The sequence below is a fragment of the Lottia gigantea genome (genome assembly GCF_000327385.1).
Source record: "Lottia gigantea unplaced genomic scaffold LOTGIsca_45, whole genome shotgun sequence".
Classification (NCBI taxonomy): domain Eukaryota; kingdom Metazoa; phylum Mollusca; class Gastropoda; family Lottiidae; genus Lottia; species Lottia gigantea.
In genome coordinates this window covers 404,141-421,497 of record NW_008709577.1, presented here as the reverse complement: position 1 = coordinate 421,497, position 17,357 = coordinate 404,141, and the positions used below count along the sequence as shown (strand labels likewise).

Below are 17,357 nucleotides of genomic sequence, written 5' to 3'. Positions count from 1 at the left end.
AAGATCTCGGTCAAGTTTGAATTTGGCTCGTTTTGGATGAACGGTTTTTTAGTTATTGCCCTTGACTTTCGTAAATTTAGCTTGTAAACACGATAGGGGCTACAGTTTTTATCTGATCTTGATAAAACTTGGTATGCGTGTATATATTGATTAGATTTTATAACAACATGATTGATCATAGAAACTACAGTGTTCAATTTTAATGAAAGAATGTGTATGTTGATGAGACCTTGTTAAAGTTTCAATTTTATGATAATTTATATAGACACAGCTTTATGGAACAACAATCACTGGTTAAAGTTTTATGCAACGTTTCGACGTGTTTCCCCCGTCGTCCTCAGGCCAAGAATGAACCCTATCGAAAATCAAAAAAGTCGAAAAATTTGAATACGAGTTATGGCACTTGTTCTTCAAAACGCGTTCGAATTTTAGCTCGTAAACACTCTAGAAGGCACAATTCTAGGCGGATTTTTATGAAACTTGGTGTGAATGTTTGTTATCACCCAAGAATGAACCCTATTTAAAATATTTAAAATCAGAAGAATATTTAGTATGAGTTATTGCCCTTGTTCTTAAAAACGCGTACAAGTTTAAGCCTGTAAACACCCTTATAGAAGACACAATCTGGATAGATTTTGATGAAACTTGGTAATATTATCCAGTATCGCCTCAAACAATTCAAAAGAAGTGGATGTCTGAAGGTTGAATATTTCATACTGGTAATTGTCACTGTACTGCCAAATATTTTTATTTAAATTCAAAACTGCCAGTAGGTGTATATTACCTTGCCTGGCAAGCTATCTTTTTATGAGGTATTATACATTATTTCTTTGACAGATTTTGATGAAACTTGGTGTGGGTGTTTGTTATCACCCAAGAATGAACACTATTTAAAATTAAAAAGATCGAAAAATAATTAGTATGAGTTATTGCCCTTGTTCTTAAAAACGCGTTCAATTTTATCTTGTAATCACTCTAGAAGGTTCAATTATTGGCAGATTTTGACGAAATTCGGTGTAAATGTTTGTTATAACTCAAGGATGAACCCTATCGAAATAAAAAAAATCGCGAAATATTTATTATGAGTTATTGCCCTTATTCTTGAAAATGCGTTCAAGTTTTAGCCTGTAAACACTCTAAAAGGCCCAATTCTTGACAGATTTTGACGAAACTTGATAATATTATACAGTATCGCCCCAAAATGGTGAAAAGAAGTGAAGACTGAGGGTTGAATATTTCATACTGGTAATATTGTTACTGTACTTCCAAATCTGTTTATTTAAAATCAAAGTTGCCAAAGCTATCTTTTCAACTCTTTACTCTCAACTGAATCAATGATAAATGTTAAATATTTCAGGTTAAAAGTTAATATCAGAAACACTAAGCAATGTCTTCATGAAATTATCATTGGTCGTAAAAAATTGCTGACAATTTTATCAAAGGAAAGAGTGGAGTTTGATAAATTAGCCGGTGATGTCCAAATTTGTAAGATTACTGGTGGAGTCGCCGGTACTGTTGGAACTGGATTGGTTATTGGTGGATTTGTTGCAGCTTTCTTTACATTTGGCATATCCCTAATAGTTTCAGGCGTCGGTGCTGGGATTGGAGCTTCTGGCGCTATAGTAGCATCTGGTGCCTCAATTGCTGATTCCGTTATTAGTAAAAAGAAGCGAAAACTCATAAATGATTTTCTAGAAGAGGATGCAAAACTTATAAAAAGATTTGAGAGTCTCTGTGAAGATTTGAAGATTTCACTTTATGTTTTAAATATTGCCAAAACCGTGGCACTGACAGTTAAAACGATAGTCACAAATGCGATCCGCTTTGCAAGAGTTGCCGACGTAGCTGTTGATGCAAGTCGCACAGCCTTTGGAGTGCTTCGTGGAACTGCCAAAGGTTTTGCTATTGCTGGGGTCGTGTTTTCAGTCATATCTCTTCCGTTTGATATTCATATGGTTGTGACTAATTCTATTGCCAAACACAAGGGAGACAAGCATAAAATATCTGAGGAATTGCAAACTTTTGAAGAAAATATTCAAGAAGAATTGGTTTCTATGGAAGACATGATGGCTGAATTTGAAATTGCCGAGAGAAAAATTAATGTATTATAAATTGAGCTTTTAGTAGACCATTTGGTTTATACTTTATTTTTGTCAAAAAACGTCATTTATTATCTAAAACGACTAATTTAATCTTAATTTTGTCCACCTGTAGGCTACATGAAAAGTTTAGATAATTGAGACATATTAATTACAGCCTTTCTGGCATCCATTCGCTTGGAATAATTTTTAATCAACACATAGGTCGAGATAATACCTTCAGATTTTTCAACCCAGTTTCCCCGTCCGTGATATATGTGACAGGGTCTGATATATATATGTTCCGATTGAACAGTTAAACCGAGGTCGCGTCTGCTGTATAAGCTTACGTTAAAGAAATACGATATATACCTCTTATAAACATTAAAGTCTCAAACTTCGCCAATATGAGCATATATTCATCATTTTGACTTTCCAAGTGACATGACTAAACAATACAATCTCTATCTAATTAAACTGAGCAATTATTAAAAAAAACGCGTGTTTCAAAATAAGTTAGTTTAATGGATTATTACTTAGTTTTATGGAACTGGGACTCTAAGTCCACTGATGAACAAAGACTTATTTTGGTTTAATTTTTTGGTCATCCTAAGAGGTTGTATACCTTTAAAGATCCTCGACAGGTGGCAATCAAAAAAGAGCAGGATAATGCGGCTGTCCTGGCAAAATTTCCCCCATTGTCTCTTCATGGTGTTGTCCGTTTCCATTAGCTCAAAAAACAGAAAAGTAGGACGTTGATTCCATTTCATTTCAGTTTTAGAATAATGCATTTTTACGCCGACTATTCTACATATTTTGATATGACCTGAATTTATGTAGTTATAAAATTTTCAGACATTAACTTGGTTATTGCCCTTAACATAACAAAATCCCAATAAGCATAGTAGCTTTATATTGTTTCGGTTTATTATCATAGTCTATGTAAAATTTTATGTTAACCATTTTAGATTGTTTCTTTGATTTAGCTTATTTAAATTAGCATTACAACACATATAGTTGAATTTGTAGTAAAATGGTATGTGTAACTCTTCAATTACCAAACCATGTATTAAAAAAATCATTTGCATGCATGTAACTATGTTTTTTTCCTTTCATTTCTAACTTAAGCTTTCTGTTATTCTTGTTTCTGACAATAGTAATTAAAGAAGGCGATTTATCTCCCTTCAGTCAGCACTGATAGACATGGCAAGAGACGAGGAATATAAATGTTGTATAAAAAGTTCGTATCATAGCGATTGCGAGATGCTTGCATATATTATGAAGAAGTCCTATAGAACTTGTCTCGTGTTGAGTGAATTTGAATCCAGTTGCAACAACAAACCATAGATTTAAATTAAAATTAAAAAGTTTTGGCTGAAAATGGGTCACTGTAAAAACAAATTTTGAAGACATAATGTGTGCTTATGTTTATATTTTTATCAAAGCAAAGACATTTTAAGACTAACAGTACTTATTTTGGGGCAAAGCACAATAGACACTTCTCAGGCAATAGTTTGCCTACAATTGCTATGATATTATTTGCGCTCTTTAGTTTAAACATTATTTTTATACGCCCACATGAAAATGGGGGACGTATATTGCCATCACCCATGTCAGTGCGTCGGTCCGTTGGTCCGTCCGTCCGTCGACAATTGCTCGTAAACACTCTACAAGGCACAATTCTTGACTGATTTCGACGAAAATTAATATAGTTGTTTGTAATCACCCTAGAATGAACCCTATTGAAAATCAGAAAAATCGAAAAATATTTAGTATGAGTTATTCTTAATCTTCTAGAGATTTCACGAACTAAAGATTGAACACGTTTTCAAGAACTTGGGCAATAACTCAATCTCAAAATTATTTAGTATCGCCCTAAAGAGTTCAAAAGAAGTGTATAACTGAAGGTTGAATATTTCATACTGGTAATTGTTACTGTACTTCTAAATATTTTTATTCAAAATCAAAGCTGCCAGTGGGCGATTATTACCTTGCCTGGCAAGCTATCTTATATAGTTTGGGGAGCAGACAGTGATTTGAATTTGATTTAAGATCAAATAAACAAGATGCACTACTAAGGAAAATATACAAGGTTATTAGAACCAGCATACAGGGACCATGGGTAAGATACAGGATTCACCAATATACAAATATACAATATCCACTAACTATGCTGAGTTTACCCACAGGATATGTAGGCACGATCAGTAAAATAGGGTAAATATACAAGATTCACAACGAGGGTGGGTAAACACGATCTGCAACAAGGGTCAGTATACACGATCAATGGACTTGGGATGGTATACAAGGTTCACGACTGGGTTAGGTATATACGATCCGCAACTAAGGTAATTATACAAGATCAACAACTAAGATAAGAATACAAGATGAAACAACTGGAGTAAGTATACAAGGTTCACAACTAGGGTAAGTAAGCACGATCCGCAGTTATGGTAAGTATACAAAGGGTAAGTGTACAAGAATCACAACCAGGGTCAGTATACACGATCAACAAGATTCACAACTAGGATAGGTAAATACGACCCGCATCTAAAGCCCCGTTTATACGACCACGTTTACTTATATTACGTAAGTATATATACTCACATAAGTAAAAGTGGTCGTGTAAACGCTTTTGCTTACGTAAGCAAATATACTCTAGGAGAATATGTGGTCGTGAAAATGCAGTTCATTTAGATACACCAAACAGGTTCCAAAACTCTGCAGAACTAGCTAGCCAGTACACAGCTATGCTGGGCCTATGGTCCAACTCAATGGGGTCTTTGACATAAAACTCTTTAGTTGGCAAATAGGGTTTAATTTCCTCACAGAGAAAATAGAATATTTTGTTTTCTCATACGAAAATTCTCTACCCACATTGTATCATCTGGAGATCCTTTCACAATCGTAACCCACCAGTACTGAGAGCGTGGATTCCTCCACGCCCTCATCTTTCGACATAATCCCATGACTAATCCCATACCCAGGAAGTAGAGAACATCTCTCCTGCGTATTTGTAGGACAAGCCTCATCGCTGACATTTTCTCAAATGACCATGTCATGCGTTTAACAGGAAACCTTATTTATTCATGTCTGACATAAAACACCTGCACTCTATTACATTATTTGCGCTCTTTAGTTTAAACAGTATTTTATCTCTATTGTACATTAATTATGACGCTCTTTGATCTGGCCCTTTATCATTATAAATTACGTCCTTAAGTATCCAGCTTCATTCACGTATATACAACAAGGTGAGAAAGTTGCTCAAGTTGGACGTTCTGAGAAAAGGTTAGAATATTATTTCATCATATTTGAATGGGTAAAAGAGATGCCACTAATTATTTGATATATTTAAATAAATAAAAATATGAAGGATTAGGTTGAATTAAAATGATGCATCAATTTACTGCCATTAAGGGGTGTGTCATGAATACTTTAGCCTTTATTGGGCAATATGATTTTAGTGTTCGTTTGATGCAATGAATAATTTGCATGAATTTAAATATCAACATTAAATAGTACTAAGACTCTTAGATTATAGTCTTTAGGTTAATTAGGGTTATTTTTATTGGTCCCACAGAAATTATAACTTATAATTATAATCGTCACGTGATCATGTGATTCTGGTTGTACGCTTATCAGTGCATAGTCGTTCAGGACTACAAAAGTTTGTAAACTTATTTAGTTTGTAAATGTATTCAAAATTAATATAGAGTTATGATTGGTCAACCGCGAGTCACGTTCAAGTAAGTGTTAGATTGTCCCCCTAAAAGCTCTAAAGCCAGGGACTATAATATTCAAATCGCAATATTACTATCACTTGACAAATAGTTGTGAAATGTCGGACATAAATGACTAATAATAAGCGAATCGGATGACCAATATGTAAATGGCTAATCAAGAACAGATCAATGCCATGAGGTTTGTCCCAGAACATGGTAGTAAGGCATTCGGCACAAACTTCATCAATTTTCATTAGTTCGTGAGTTGAACATTGACTCGGTCGAAAGGACTGACATCTTAACCGGCAACATTTGCGAAGTTTGGGCTGAATGCGAATACTGCGACAAAAGATGTCTCGGTGTCAGAGACAAGAAGTACAACTTTCAGATACTCCAATTTTTAGATAGAAATTAAGACATTTACATAAATAAAAATTCACACCCGAAATACCGCATCATTAACCTTTAATGAGTCCATCAAAATAAGATAATTTCTTTAAAGTCTCCGTGCACCGCATGGCTACACCCCAGGGGTAAGGTTTCCCTTCGTACAATGCCAATATGTATGGTGTAGTCTATTCGATTATATTTCACATATAGCAGTTTTATTTATATAATTGATTAATTTCGATTTATTTTTAGCAATGACAGAAGAAATACGTGTTGTTATGTTAGGCAAGACTGGAGTTGGTAAAAGTTTATTAGGTAACAACATTCTTGGGAAAGATATATTTTCTTCCAAAGTAGGGGCTCAGTCCTGCACAAAAGAACTTACGCGAGCAGAACGGATGCTCGACGAATATTATAAACTTGTTCTTGTTGATACTCCAGGCCTTTTTGATACTTCTACAAACAACATGGGAACAGCTAAAATTCTCGTGAGAACAGCGAAAGAGAACAGACCAGGTCCACATATTTTTATTTTTGTCTTATCCATCGGTCGGTTTACTATCCAAGAACTGGAAACTGTTGAATTACTGAAAGATTTGTTTGGAAATCATTGTTTTCACAGGAAAAGATACTCTTGATTTCTCTAAAGTAGATCTCGAGACATATTTATAGTGCAGGCGATGATCTGAAATCTATTGTCAGCCAGTGTCAAGGGAAGATGGCTATTAACAACTGGGCATCTCTTGAAGTAGTTACTGAGAGCGTAGATAGTTTATTACAGATGATTAAAGACGTTTTTCTACAGAATAAGAAACAACACTACACAGATGAATTATTGGCTGACGCAGAGAAGAAATTTGAAGAGAAACTGCGTAAACAGTAGGAAGAGGCCCACAAGAGAGAAAGAGAACTTGAAGATAGAAACAGCAAACTGGAAGCTGAACTGCAACATCAGAAAGAGTCACAATTAAAACAATCTATCAACAATAGTCAAAGAGAATTTGAGAAGAATGTACAGTTCCAGAAAGATTTACAGAAAATGCGAGATGAGAAAGAAGCAATTATGAAGCAAATGGACGATGAAAGCAAACGAAAACAACACAGTATTGAACAGATAAAACAATACAATCAAGATGTTATTAACGAGATAGAAAGGTCTAGGAAAGCGGATCAAGAAAAGGCAGAGGAAGAAATCCTTCAACTGAACAATCGTTTAGAGAACTTGAACACCACTATTGAGTAAGTCATCATTATGCAGTAGTTATTCATCTCCAAACAATAGGCTAATCATCATTTTCTACAGCCAGACAAGAATAAATCATTTACCAACTGCTGGTTATTCTGCTTAGATCAAATATCAGTTACCATACAATACCTGCCCCCATATATCAAATACGAGCTATTATATTTATATCAAATACCAGCTATCATATTTATATCAAAAACCAGATATCATAAATCAAATACCAGCCATCATCAATATAAAATACCAGTAATTATATTTATATCAAATACCAGTCATCATATTTATATCAAATACCAGGTACCATATTTATATCAAATATCAGCTATCATATATAAAATACCAGCCATCATATTTATATCAAATACCAGCTATCATATTTATATCAAATACCAGCTATCATATTTATATCAAATACCAGCTATCATATATCCAATACTAGTCATCATATTTATATCAATTACCAGTTATCAAATGTCAAATACCAGTCATCATTTTAAAATCAAATACTAGCTATCATATTTATATCAAATACCAGCTATCATATTTATATCAAATACCAGCTATCATATTTATATCAAATATCAGCTATCATATTTATATCAAATACCAGTTATCATATTTATATCAAATAACAGCCATCATATATCAAATATCACTATCATATATCAAATATCACTATCATATATCAAATATCAGCTATCATATTTATATCAAATATCACTATCATATATCAAATATCACTATCATATATCAAATATCACTATCATATATCAAATATCACTATCATATATCAAATATCACTATCATATATCAAATATCAGCTATCATATTTATATCCAATATCAGCTATCATATTTATATCAAATACCAGCTATCATGTTTATATCAAATATCACCTATCATATTTTTATCAAAAACCAGCTATCATATTTATATCAAATACCAGCCATCATATTTAATCATATTTACATCAAATACCAGCTATCATATTTATATCAAATACCAGCTATCATATTTAATCATATTTATAGCAAATACCAGCTATCATATTTATATCATATACTGGCTATCATATATCAAATACCAGCTATCATATTTATATCAAATACCAGCTATCATATTTATATCAAATACCAGCTATCATATTTATATCAAATACCAGCTATCATCATATTTATATCAAATATAACATATATCCAATACCAGTACCTATGGCCTTATAAAGGTCAAGGTCACGTACGAGATCAAAATTACAAAACTTAATAGAAACTTCAACCGAAAGTTGCAAAAAAGCAAAAGTGAAATTCAAATATCGGCTTCCTAGTATTTGTTGGCAATCGTTTACAGATTACATACACATAAAAATTATACACGTCCAATTCTTCGCTGAGGCCCCATTTTGAGTTATACACAAGTGTGTCATATCAATATGGCGGCCAAAGAATCACTTCCGGTCTAGATTTTAAAATTAAACTAGAAGTTATTCAACCGGAAGTTAAAATCAATTTTACGTTTAAATCAGAAGTGAAGCTAAAAATTTGACTGTGTACCATTTTGTTTAATTTAGTAATCTGTGAGACAATGGAACTAAGTTGCTTCCCTTGATTGACTCCCTAGTCGAAAGAGATAGACTTGCTTGATTACGTCAGCCTTACGTTTGCTTTTCTAATGTTTACATCATAATATTGTCTCTCTGTAGTCTTGACGATGTGTGCTAATAAATCTTAAAACTTACTCTTCATCGAGCATAACATGGCGCTGCGACAGTTTTACACGCCATCGTCGTCCAAAAGACAGTACAATTTTACAAAAAAGTGAGTTAATTTTTGAGTGAAAAAACTTTGTTGACAACAATCGGAAAATCGACGCCATATTTGTTGTTATTGTGAAATCATGGCGGGCCATGTACAAAATCAAAATGCTGACGCTCCACAAGCTGAAGTACCACAGATAAACGTTCCCTATCCTCTTCACAACAAAATCCAGTTTGGCCTTCTACCGGACAAAGTTGATCTTTCAGTAGACAGGTGAAAATATCAAAACTTGGAAAGAAAGTTCGGATATTTATGCCGATGTCAACAACATAAATTTCTTTATTGAAAGAGGCCTTAGAGACGAATCATCAAAATTCTTACTCACAGATGCTCAAAGAAGACAGGCTAACTAAATATTGCATGCTCTAGAAATTTATGCCCAAGGAAACCTCAACGAAGTTGTAGTAACATTTCATTTTAACACTCGCGAACAGGCAGTGAATGAAACTTTTGATGATTTTCTTACGGAAGTCAAGGAACTTTTAAAAACTTGCAATTTTTCTTGAGGATCTTCAGCATCGCCTCATACGTGATACTGATAGAATCATCATAGGCATAAACAGCAGTGATGTTCGTAAACTTCTTCTAGCCAAATCTTCTGCATTAACTCTAACAAAAGCAATCGACATTTGCCGTTCACAGGAGTCGTCAGCTCAGCTCAGCAAGTTTCCGAGATTGGAGGATGCAATGGTATTAATCGTGCCTCGCGCTATCAGAATGCCAAGACTAAAGCGAACCCACCTTACAAGATTAAATCTCATATACCCACAGCTAAAACTCCCAGGACTTATGACTGTAAAAAGTGTTTAAAAATCACTCTCCACGTTAATGTCCTGCCTACGGTAAAACATGTTCCATGTGTAAATGTATGGGTCACTTCAAGAACAGTCCACACTGCAAAAGCGTACAGACGGTCAGATATATCCGATCCACTATTTTAAGGACATCCAGTCATGGTGATGATGAGTTTATTGTAACCATCCGAATTAACCAACGACCATTTGATGCCTGTCTTGACACAGGGTCTGTCGTCACGGCTTTGGGAACAGATACTTTTTGATCTACTGGTCTCACTGCACAACTATCTCCACCAGATCGACCCTTACTTGGAGCAAATAATGAAAATCTACAGTGTGAAGGATACTTCGATGCCAGCATAACAGTCTACAACAACGCCATACAACAGAGAATTTATGTCATGTAGGTATGGTTGGTGTTATACTGGGTCGACCAACATTACGCACGTTAGGACTCATCTCAGTAGATTGGATCAAATCCGTAACGTCGCATGGAAATACAATTTCGCATGAACTTAAGGCTACATTGGTGAGATCATATCCAAGTGTTTTTGATGATCAACCTAAGGACATGGAAGGTGAAACTTTAAAGATGCAGTCGACTTCAGATTCGAAACCTTTTTCAGTTCATACACCTCGCAGAATTCCGATTCCACTTAGAGATAAACTGAAACAAAAGTTGGATGATATAGTGCAACAAGTTGTCATCAGTCCCGTTACGGAACCTTTGAATGGTGCCACCCCATTGTTGTCATACCAAAAAAGAATTCCACAGATATCCGCATGTGTATAGACCTTACCAAGCCCAACAAGTCAATAGTGCGTGAGCGTTACCAATCAGTTACCCCTCACGCAGCTGCCTCATCTATTCCATCACAAGAAGCTAGTAGCTTTAGTAAAGTAGATGCATTGACAGGCTATTGGCAATATAAACTCTCTGAGCATTTAACCACGTTCATTACTCCCTTTGGACGGTATAATTGTCTCAAGGCACCTGATGGTATTAGTAACATATCGGAACATTACGATAGACGCGACCTACAAGGAGTCGTCAAAATAGTTGATGACATTGTCATTGTCAATTTGGTGTACACTGAGTACAATTTTGCGGTGACATCTTGAGATCCAACGGATATGAAATCAGTCCAGAATTGACTAGAGCCGTGAAAGACTTTCCAAGATCTGGCAATATTACTGATGTTCGTTTATTTTTTGGATTGGTAAATCAACTAGCAGATTTCCCTCTGATACAGCTGATGCTATGCAGCCACTACGTCTCTGAAACCCAAGAACGAATTCGTTCGGAATCAGGAACAAGAGGACAGCTACCAAAGAACTGCTAACGTCAACTCCGGTCTTAGCTTATTTCGACCGATCAAAACCATCCCAATTGAGAGTAGACGCTTATGGTTTAGACCTAGCTCTTACACAGACTCAAGATGATGGAACGTGTCGCCTAATTCAAGCTGCTTCTAGATTTGTTACACCAACCGGTATGCCATGATCGAGATTGAAGCCCTCGGTGCTGCCTGGGCAGTGAAGAAATGCCACATATTTTTACATGGATTACCACACTTTGATCTCATTATTGCCAGTGGTCCTGAAATTGAACGTCATCCGTCAGATCCAGTTCCAGTTCAAAAGAAGAGAGAACACAGGACTATCAGTTATGGGAGACGAATTAGGTAACCAACTAGATTCAAAGACTTTGTGACAGATTATCAGTGTCCATTTCAAAAGTGCATAATAATCTGGGTTTTAAATAAACCGTCAGTCTTAGGTTTGCTTTCCTGATGTTTACATCATATATTTTCTCTGTAATCTTCACGATGTGTGCTAATAAATCTTAAAACCTACTCTTCATCGAATATAACATAATCTATCTTTGCGCCTAAAAATTTTAATTAATCGAAGAAAGCAAATATTGCAAAATTCGGCCGAAATGAGTCTCTGGTAATGTGCAAATATCGACTTGGCAAAAATGTTCCAATTTATATTCATTAACAACGTTGCCACTACAGAAGGTCCACAATTGCAGCTGATAAAGGCTTAGCTGTGTGCCCTCTGTAAAAATCGAAAAAAAACTAGAGCCACACGTGGCACACAGTAGGACTTTGCTAATGTGGCAAATTGCAAGAGTCTGAAAAAAATCAACCTTCTGGGTTAATTAAGCCACGTGCCAGAACTGTCTAAAGTTATGACATTTTATGTCTTTGGAAGGTTATGAAACCGGAAGTAGACGTCAGACAACAGAAAGTATCAATCAACAACCTCTGACCTTGTAAAAGGGAATGTCAACAAAGGTCAAGGTCACGAGATATTCAGTCAAGTTTTCAAAATGCATACGGCTATTTAACCGGAAGTTGTCATTAGACTTCAATTACAAAGGTATGAATCTATAATTAAGGTCAATGACCTTCGATCCTAAAAAGGTCAAGGTCAATCAAGTTCAATGTCAAAAATTGAAAATATGGAATTTCCAAAACCCGTTCCTTTTTTTTTAACTATAAAGCTGAAACAATTGAGCTTTTAACACAAATTGGCCAAATGGATGACTTAAATTTTTAAAAAATTTCAATTTTGCATTAAAAAACTATTATTGTATATAACTGGAAAGAGCAGGTAACGTGCTAGAGCAGTCCAAAGTTGAGAATTTGGCTGTTTTTGGACATCCATAATACCGGAAGTAGATGTCAAATATGAAAGTATTAGCTGATAGTCAAAGTCAATGAACTTTGACCCAATAAAGGTCAAGGTCAAACGTCTTATCTTCTTCGTTTTTTTTCATAACGTTGGCTATCGATTTTTATAAGTTTCGTCGCGCTAAATTAATTACACCGGAAGTGAGAACCGATTTCCGGTTTAAACCGGAAGTAAAGTAAAGAATTTGACTATACAATTGTCTTCATTTCGTTGAACTGTCTTTGCTCAATTTATTTTAGATTACTCAGACAAAAAGCAATGAAGTTTTTAATAACTACATGTCCGTTGCCACTACAGAAGGTCTACACATGTAGAAATGTTGCTGCAGCTGTTGCGTTGCAGCCTTTGCTTGAACAGGTGTGGAAATTTCGATAACAAAAAGAATTGACATTTCGATAACAAACTGGGACTTTGAGGAAGCAAAATCCCACAATTAGCGTTCATTATCCTGTTGTTGAAAACTGAGATTTTTATTCTTCTTGAAGGCTGTAACAACTGTTTAGGTATAAACAGGTATTTCTCTTGCAGAGCTTTATAGAGTTTATTCACTGGTCGCACTATGATTATAGGTAGTAATGAAGAGGATTATGTGGTTACCGTGCTGTAGATTTAAACCATGATTCTGATATACTGTGTCCAGCTTGTCCATCCAATAGCTCTTGCGCTATAATCTTCTGTTTTGATTTAATGTTAAGCATCGGCTCAACAGTCTCGACTACCAAGTCTTCAATGGAGTGGTCGGGGAGGTTAAAATGATTCGCAATCGGTCTGTTTTGTCATGTACGACATCGTAGTGATGGCCATTAAAGCGGTTTCTCAACATATTTTTAGTTTCGCCAACATATTGGACGTTAAAAATAAATTAGGTATATTACATTTTGGTCAATGCAAGAAAGTAGGTCACTGAAATGAAAATTTTAGCTGGTGTTTTTGATTTGAAAATAATGAGAATAGGTACATGATCGCAGTTACGACACGCAGAACCTCCACACGGTATTGATCCAAAGTCATTAAAAGGGTGTGATCATCTGTTTGGGCGTAGGCAACAACGTGTTTTTAATTGTAAAGTTGAAACATCTGAGAAAAAATGAAATTTATACGAGTTGTAAAAAAAGAGAAAAATCACTTCAGTTTTTCATTTGAAATTTTTGTTTGAAAAGCACATTTAGAATTAAAGAATTAACCCTCTAGGTGAATATTGTCACGTGCTTTAGCAGTCCATATTGTCAAATTTGGTTGTTTTTGGACAGCTATAAAACGGGTGTCGGACTTCAAATGTCAAAGTATCACCTGATAGTCAAGGTCATTGTGGTCAAGGTCAAAGGTCAAGGTCATGAGATATAAGCCTTTAAAAAATTTCAAAAAAGCTAAATCAAAAGTACAACATTTTTCTCTATTTTCTATGCTCCTCAAAATCAGATAAACCGATGCAGGATACCGATCTGCATAAGTTTGGTTGACATAGCCTATATCAATTACACCGAAAGTTAAAACTGATCATAGTTTGAAACACTAAACCGTTTATTTTTTTTTGTCTGTAAAATATCATTTATTTCATACCACACTGGAAAAATGTCTTTAATATGATATCGAAATCAGTACTTTTACAATGCTGCTAGAATATGAATCCAAGATCTCAATGGTAAAGCAAAGCCAAGTTGAAAATTGATATATTTTAAAAAACAAAAAATCGAAAATGCTGTCTCCATAATAGTTATTTAAAAAAAAAACAACAACTTGGTGCGCCTACTTCAAACTCATCACATTTGCTATCTAATGGCCCCACCATACTGGAAGGCGTTCTTACTGCGCTAATACTTCGACAGAAAATTGGCTCAGAGCGTGTTTAGGTCGCTATAAGCGTGGTATGAGCGTGTAGGACACATCAGACATCATGCAATTGTCGCCACATATTCGCCGAGTCGCAGCATTTGTTTTGGATTTGTTCAAAACTAACGTCAATGTTCGGCGATCTGTTTTTGAACGCGTTGAGAATGCCACGGGATCGAGACGGTCGTCTCAAAGGCGTTGTAATATCTCCTATCTGAGCAGTATAAAAGTGCAGTACACATGTGGCAAAGAAGCTGCAAAAACCTTAGAACGCAATATGGTCGTATAACTATATATGTTTTCAATTTTTAAATTTCTTAAAGACGTAATAACCTAGAAAAAAACTCGGGCCGTCATTATTGCCAATTGCAGAATATATTTTCAATGTTAAATGTTTGATTTTTCAGATTTAAGTACAAAGTTTCAGAATCCAAGAAATGTCTTAGTAAAAGCATTCATGGTCGTCGAGAACTGCTGACAATTTTATCAGAGGAAAGAAAAGCGTTAGATAAATTAGCCAGTGATGTCCAAATTTGTAAGATTTCTGGTGGAGTCGCCGGTACTGTTGGAACTGGATTGGTTATTGGTGGATTCGCTGCATCTTTCTTTACATTTGGCACATCCCTTATAGTTTCAGGCGTTGGTGCTGGGGTCGGAGGTTTTAGCACTTTAGTAGCATCTGGTGCCTCAATTGCTGATTTTGTTATTAGTAAAAGGGAAGAAAATCTAATAAATAAGTTGCTAGAAAAGGACGAAAAATGTTTGGAAAAAATTCAGCATCTTTTTGAAGATTGTAATTTTTTATTTCATGTTTTAAGTCGTAACAAAAACGCAGAACAGGGAAATCAGACGATAGGCCTAGTCAAAAATCTGATCGGCTTCACAAGAATCACCGATGTAGCTATTGTTGTTGGTCGCTCAGCCTACGGACTGGTCCGCGACGCTGCCAAATGTATGTCTATTCTTGGGGTCGTATTTTCAATCATATCTCTTCCTATAGATTTTCACACGGTTGTGACCAATTCTATGGCCAAACACAAGGGAGACAAGCATAAAATATCTGAGGAATTGAAAAATTTTGAAGAAAATATTGAAAAAGGGTTGGTTTCTATGGAAGCCATGATGGCTCATTTGGAAAATACCGAGAGGGCAATAAATGCATCATAAACGGAGCTATTAGTTGACGAAGAAATTGGACGTATAATGTCCGTAAGTCACATACAGTATATACTCATGGGTATTTCTAAATTAGAGAAATTAGTTCAGGCTCTAAACTTTGATAGTATACTTTAAATTGTGAACATTATAGAAACGTTTGGTCAAAAACTTTTATCTTCTTATACAGTCAAGTAACCTAAGTTCGTGCTAACCTATTTTTCGTACATTTCCGGAAATGATTAATAATGTACATGTGCCTCCTCGCGTGACCTCCGCATTTGCTTGTTTTGATAAACTACAATAACAGCTAGTAGAATGAATCCAGTAGTTTCAAGCAAGGTAAAATGTATTAATGTATACTTTGACAAATACAAAATGGCGGATTTAAATTATTACCAAACGTCACAATTTTTTATTGGCCGAATTTCCTAATAATCTCAATCTGTAATCGGAATTCCATGAGTCGTCTGCTAGAATGTAGTCCAACGAATGAAGTCACGTGATCAACTAGCGGATTCCGTGTCAGCAGAAAAATTCTATGGAACACAAAGTGGGCTATATTCTTATGTTGTTTCAATGACTTTTAGCAATAAATCACGCTACGTATCTTATTTTTTCAGTCACTATTTTTTTTTTTTAAATCATGGTTCTTTAAAGAATTGTCACTAGTTATAATGAATTGATAGGCCTATTAAAGATAAATACTAAGAGAAGTTAATTTTATCACTGGGCATCCATACAACGTTTTTTTCTCGACTTATTTATAAGCCTATTAAAGATAAATACTAAGAGAAGTTAATTTTATCACTGGGCATCCATACAACGTTTTTTTCTCGACTTATTTATAGATCAAACCTTGTACACGAGAATAGTGACGCATTTTGCGTTGGTTACTCATGAAATATAGGTCAAAGTGAGAGATTCATAAAGAAAATCGAAACAATCCAATTTTAATTATTTTGTAGAATATCTGAGGAAACATCTAAAACATAAAAAAAAAAATCCGTTTTTTTAACTTTGACGAAATTCCGTGTTGAATCTTTATATACACGAAAATAGGTTACACTACTGTAATATATGTTTTTATATTCGTAGAATCTGTAAATATCTGTCATTAGCTGATTAAGTAGTACGTCTTTAACTACTAAACATAGTGTTACTATTACTTAAAAATAAGGTAAATGAACTTGAATTTTGGGAATAGAAAAAGGATAGAAATAATGTGAATGGGAATAAAAATTGCTGTAGAAAAAGGTTGTTACTGAGGGCTTCAAAATTTGCTGCTGAGGGTTTTAAATCTTCTGAAGAAACCTACAAAACTCTGTATGGATTGGCACACAAACTAAACGAACACCATTTCTCATGGACTATTATGTAAAATCGGTAAGAATGATTTATGATTCCTGTATAAGACATTTTTAACAGCAAAAACATCAGTCGTGGGTGTCATGATCGGATGATGATTAGTAAAGTTATAACAGTTTGTTTACACTTTGGAAGTATGATATTTAATGTATTACACATTCCAGATATATAATCTGTTAAGATTTGCTGAAACCACAAATGGGTTAAACTATAAGGAAGTCATTATCTTCAGAAATCGGACAGAAAATTGG

General features: G+C 34.8%; 3 protein-coding genes across 3 annotated transcripts; all 3 read left to right on the top strand.

Annotated features, from left to right (window-relative positions):
* Positions 1–1,107: 1,107 nt before the first annotated feature.
* Positions 1,108–3,174, top strand: LOTGIDRAFT_233892 (hypothetical protein; the record flags this gene model as incomplete). The annotated part of the gene is made up of 2 exons (XM_009060905.1): positions 1,108–1,127; positions 1,358–3,174. 2 exons carry the CDS (start codon positions 1,108–1,110, stop codon positions 2,109–2,111), a joined length of 774 nt encoding a protein of 257 aa, XP_009059153.1. The 3' UTR covers positions 2,112–3,174.
* Positions 3,175–6,459: 3,285 nt separating this feature from the next.
* On the top strand, positions 6,460–7,328 carry LOTGIDRAFT_75642 (hypothetical protein; the record flags this gene model as incomplete). Its single annotated transcript, XM_009060861.1, has 3 exons — positions 6,460–6,805; positions 6,943–7,065; positions 7,096–7,328. Coding segments are annotated over 3 exons (702 nt in total), but the record flags the coding sequence as incomplete, so codon positions are not given.
* Positions 7,329–9,332: 2,004 nt separating this feature from the next.
* LOTGIDRAFT_164376 (hypothetical protein) lies at positions 9,333–15,750 on the top strand (the record flags this gene model as incomplete). The annotated part of the gene is made up of 2 exons (XM_009060904.1): positions 9,333–9,466; positions 14,991–15,750. The coding sequence occupies 2 exons, from the start codon at positions 9,333–9,335 to the stop codon at positions 15,748–15,750; spliced, it is 894 nt and encodes a 297-aa protein (XP_009059152.1).
* Positions 15,751–17,357: the final 1,607 nt, after the last annotated feature.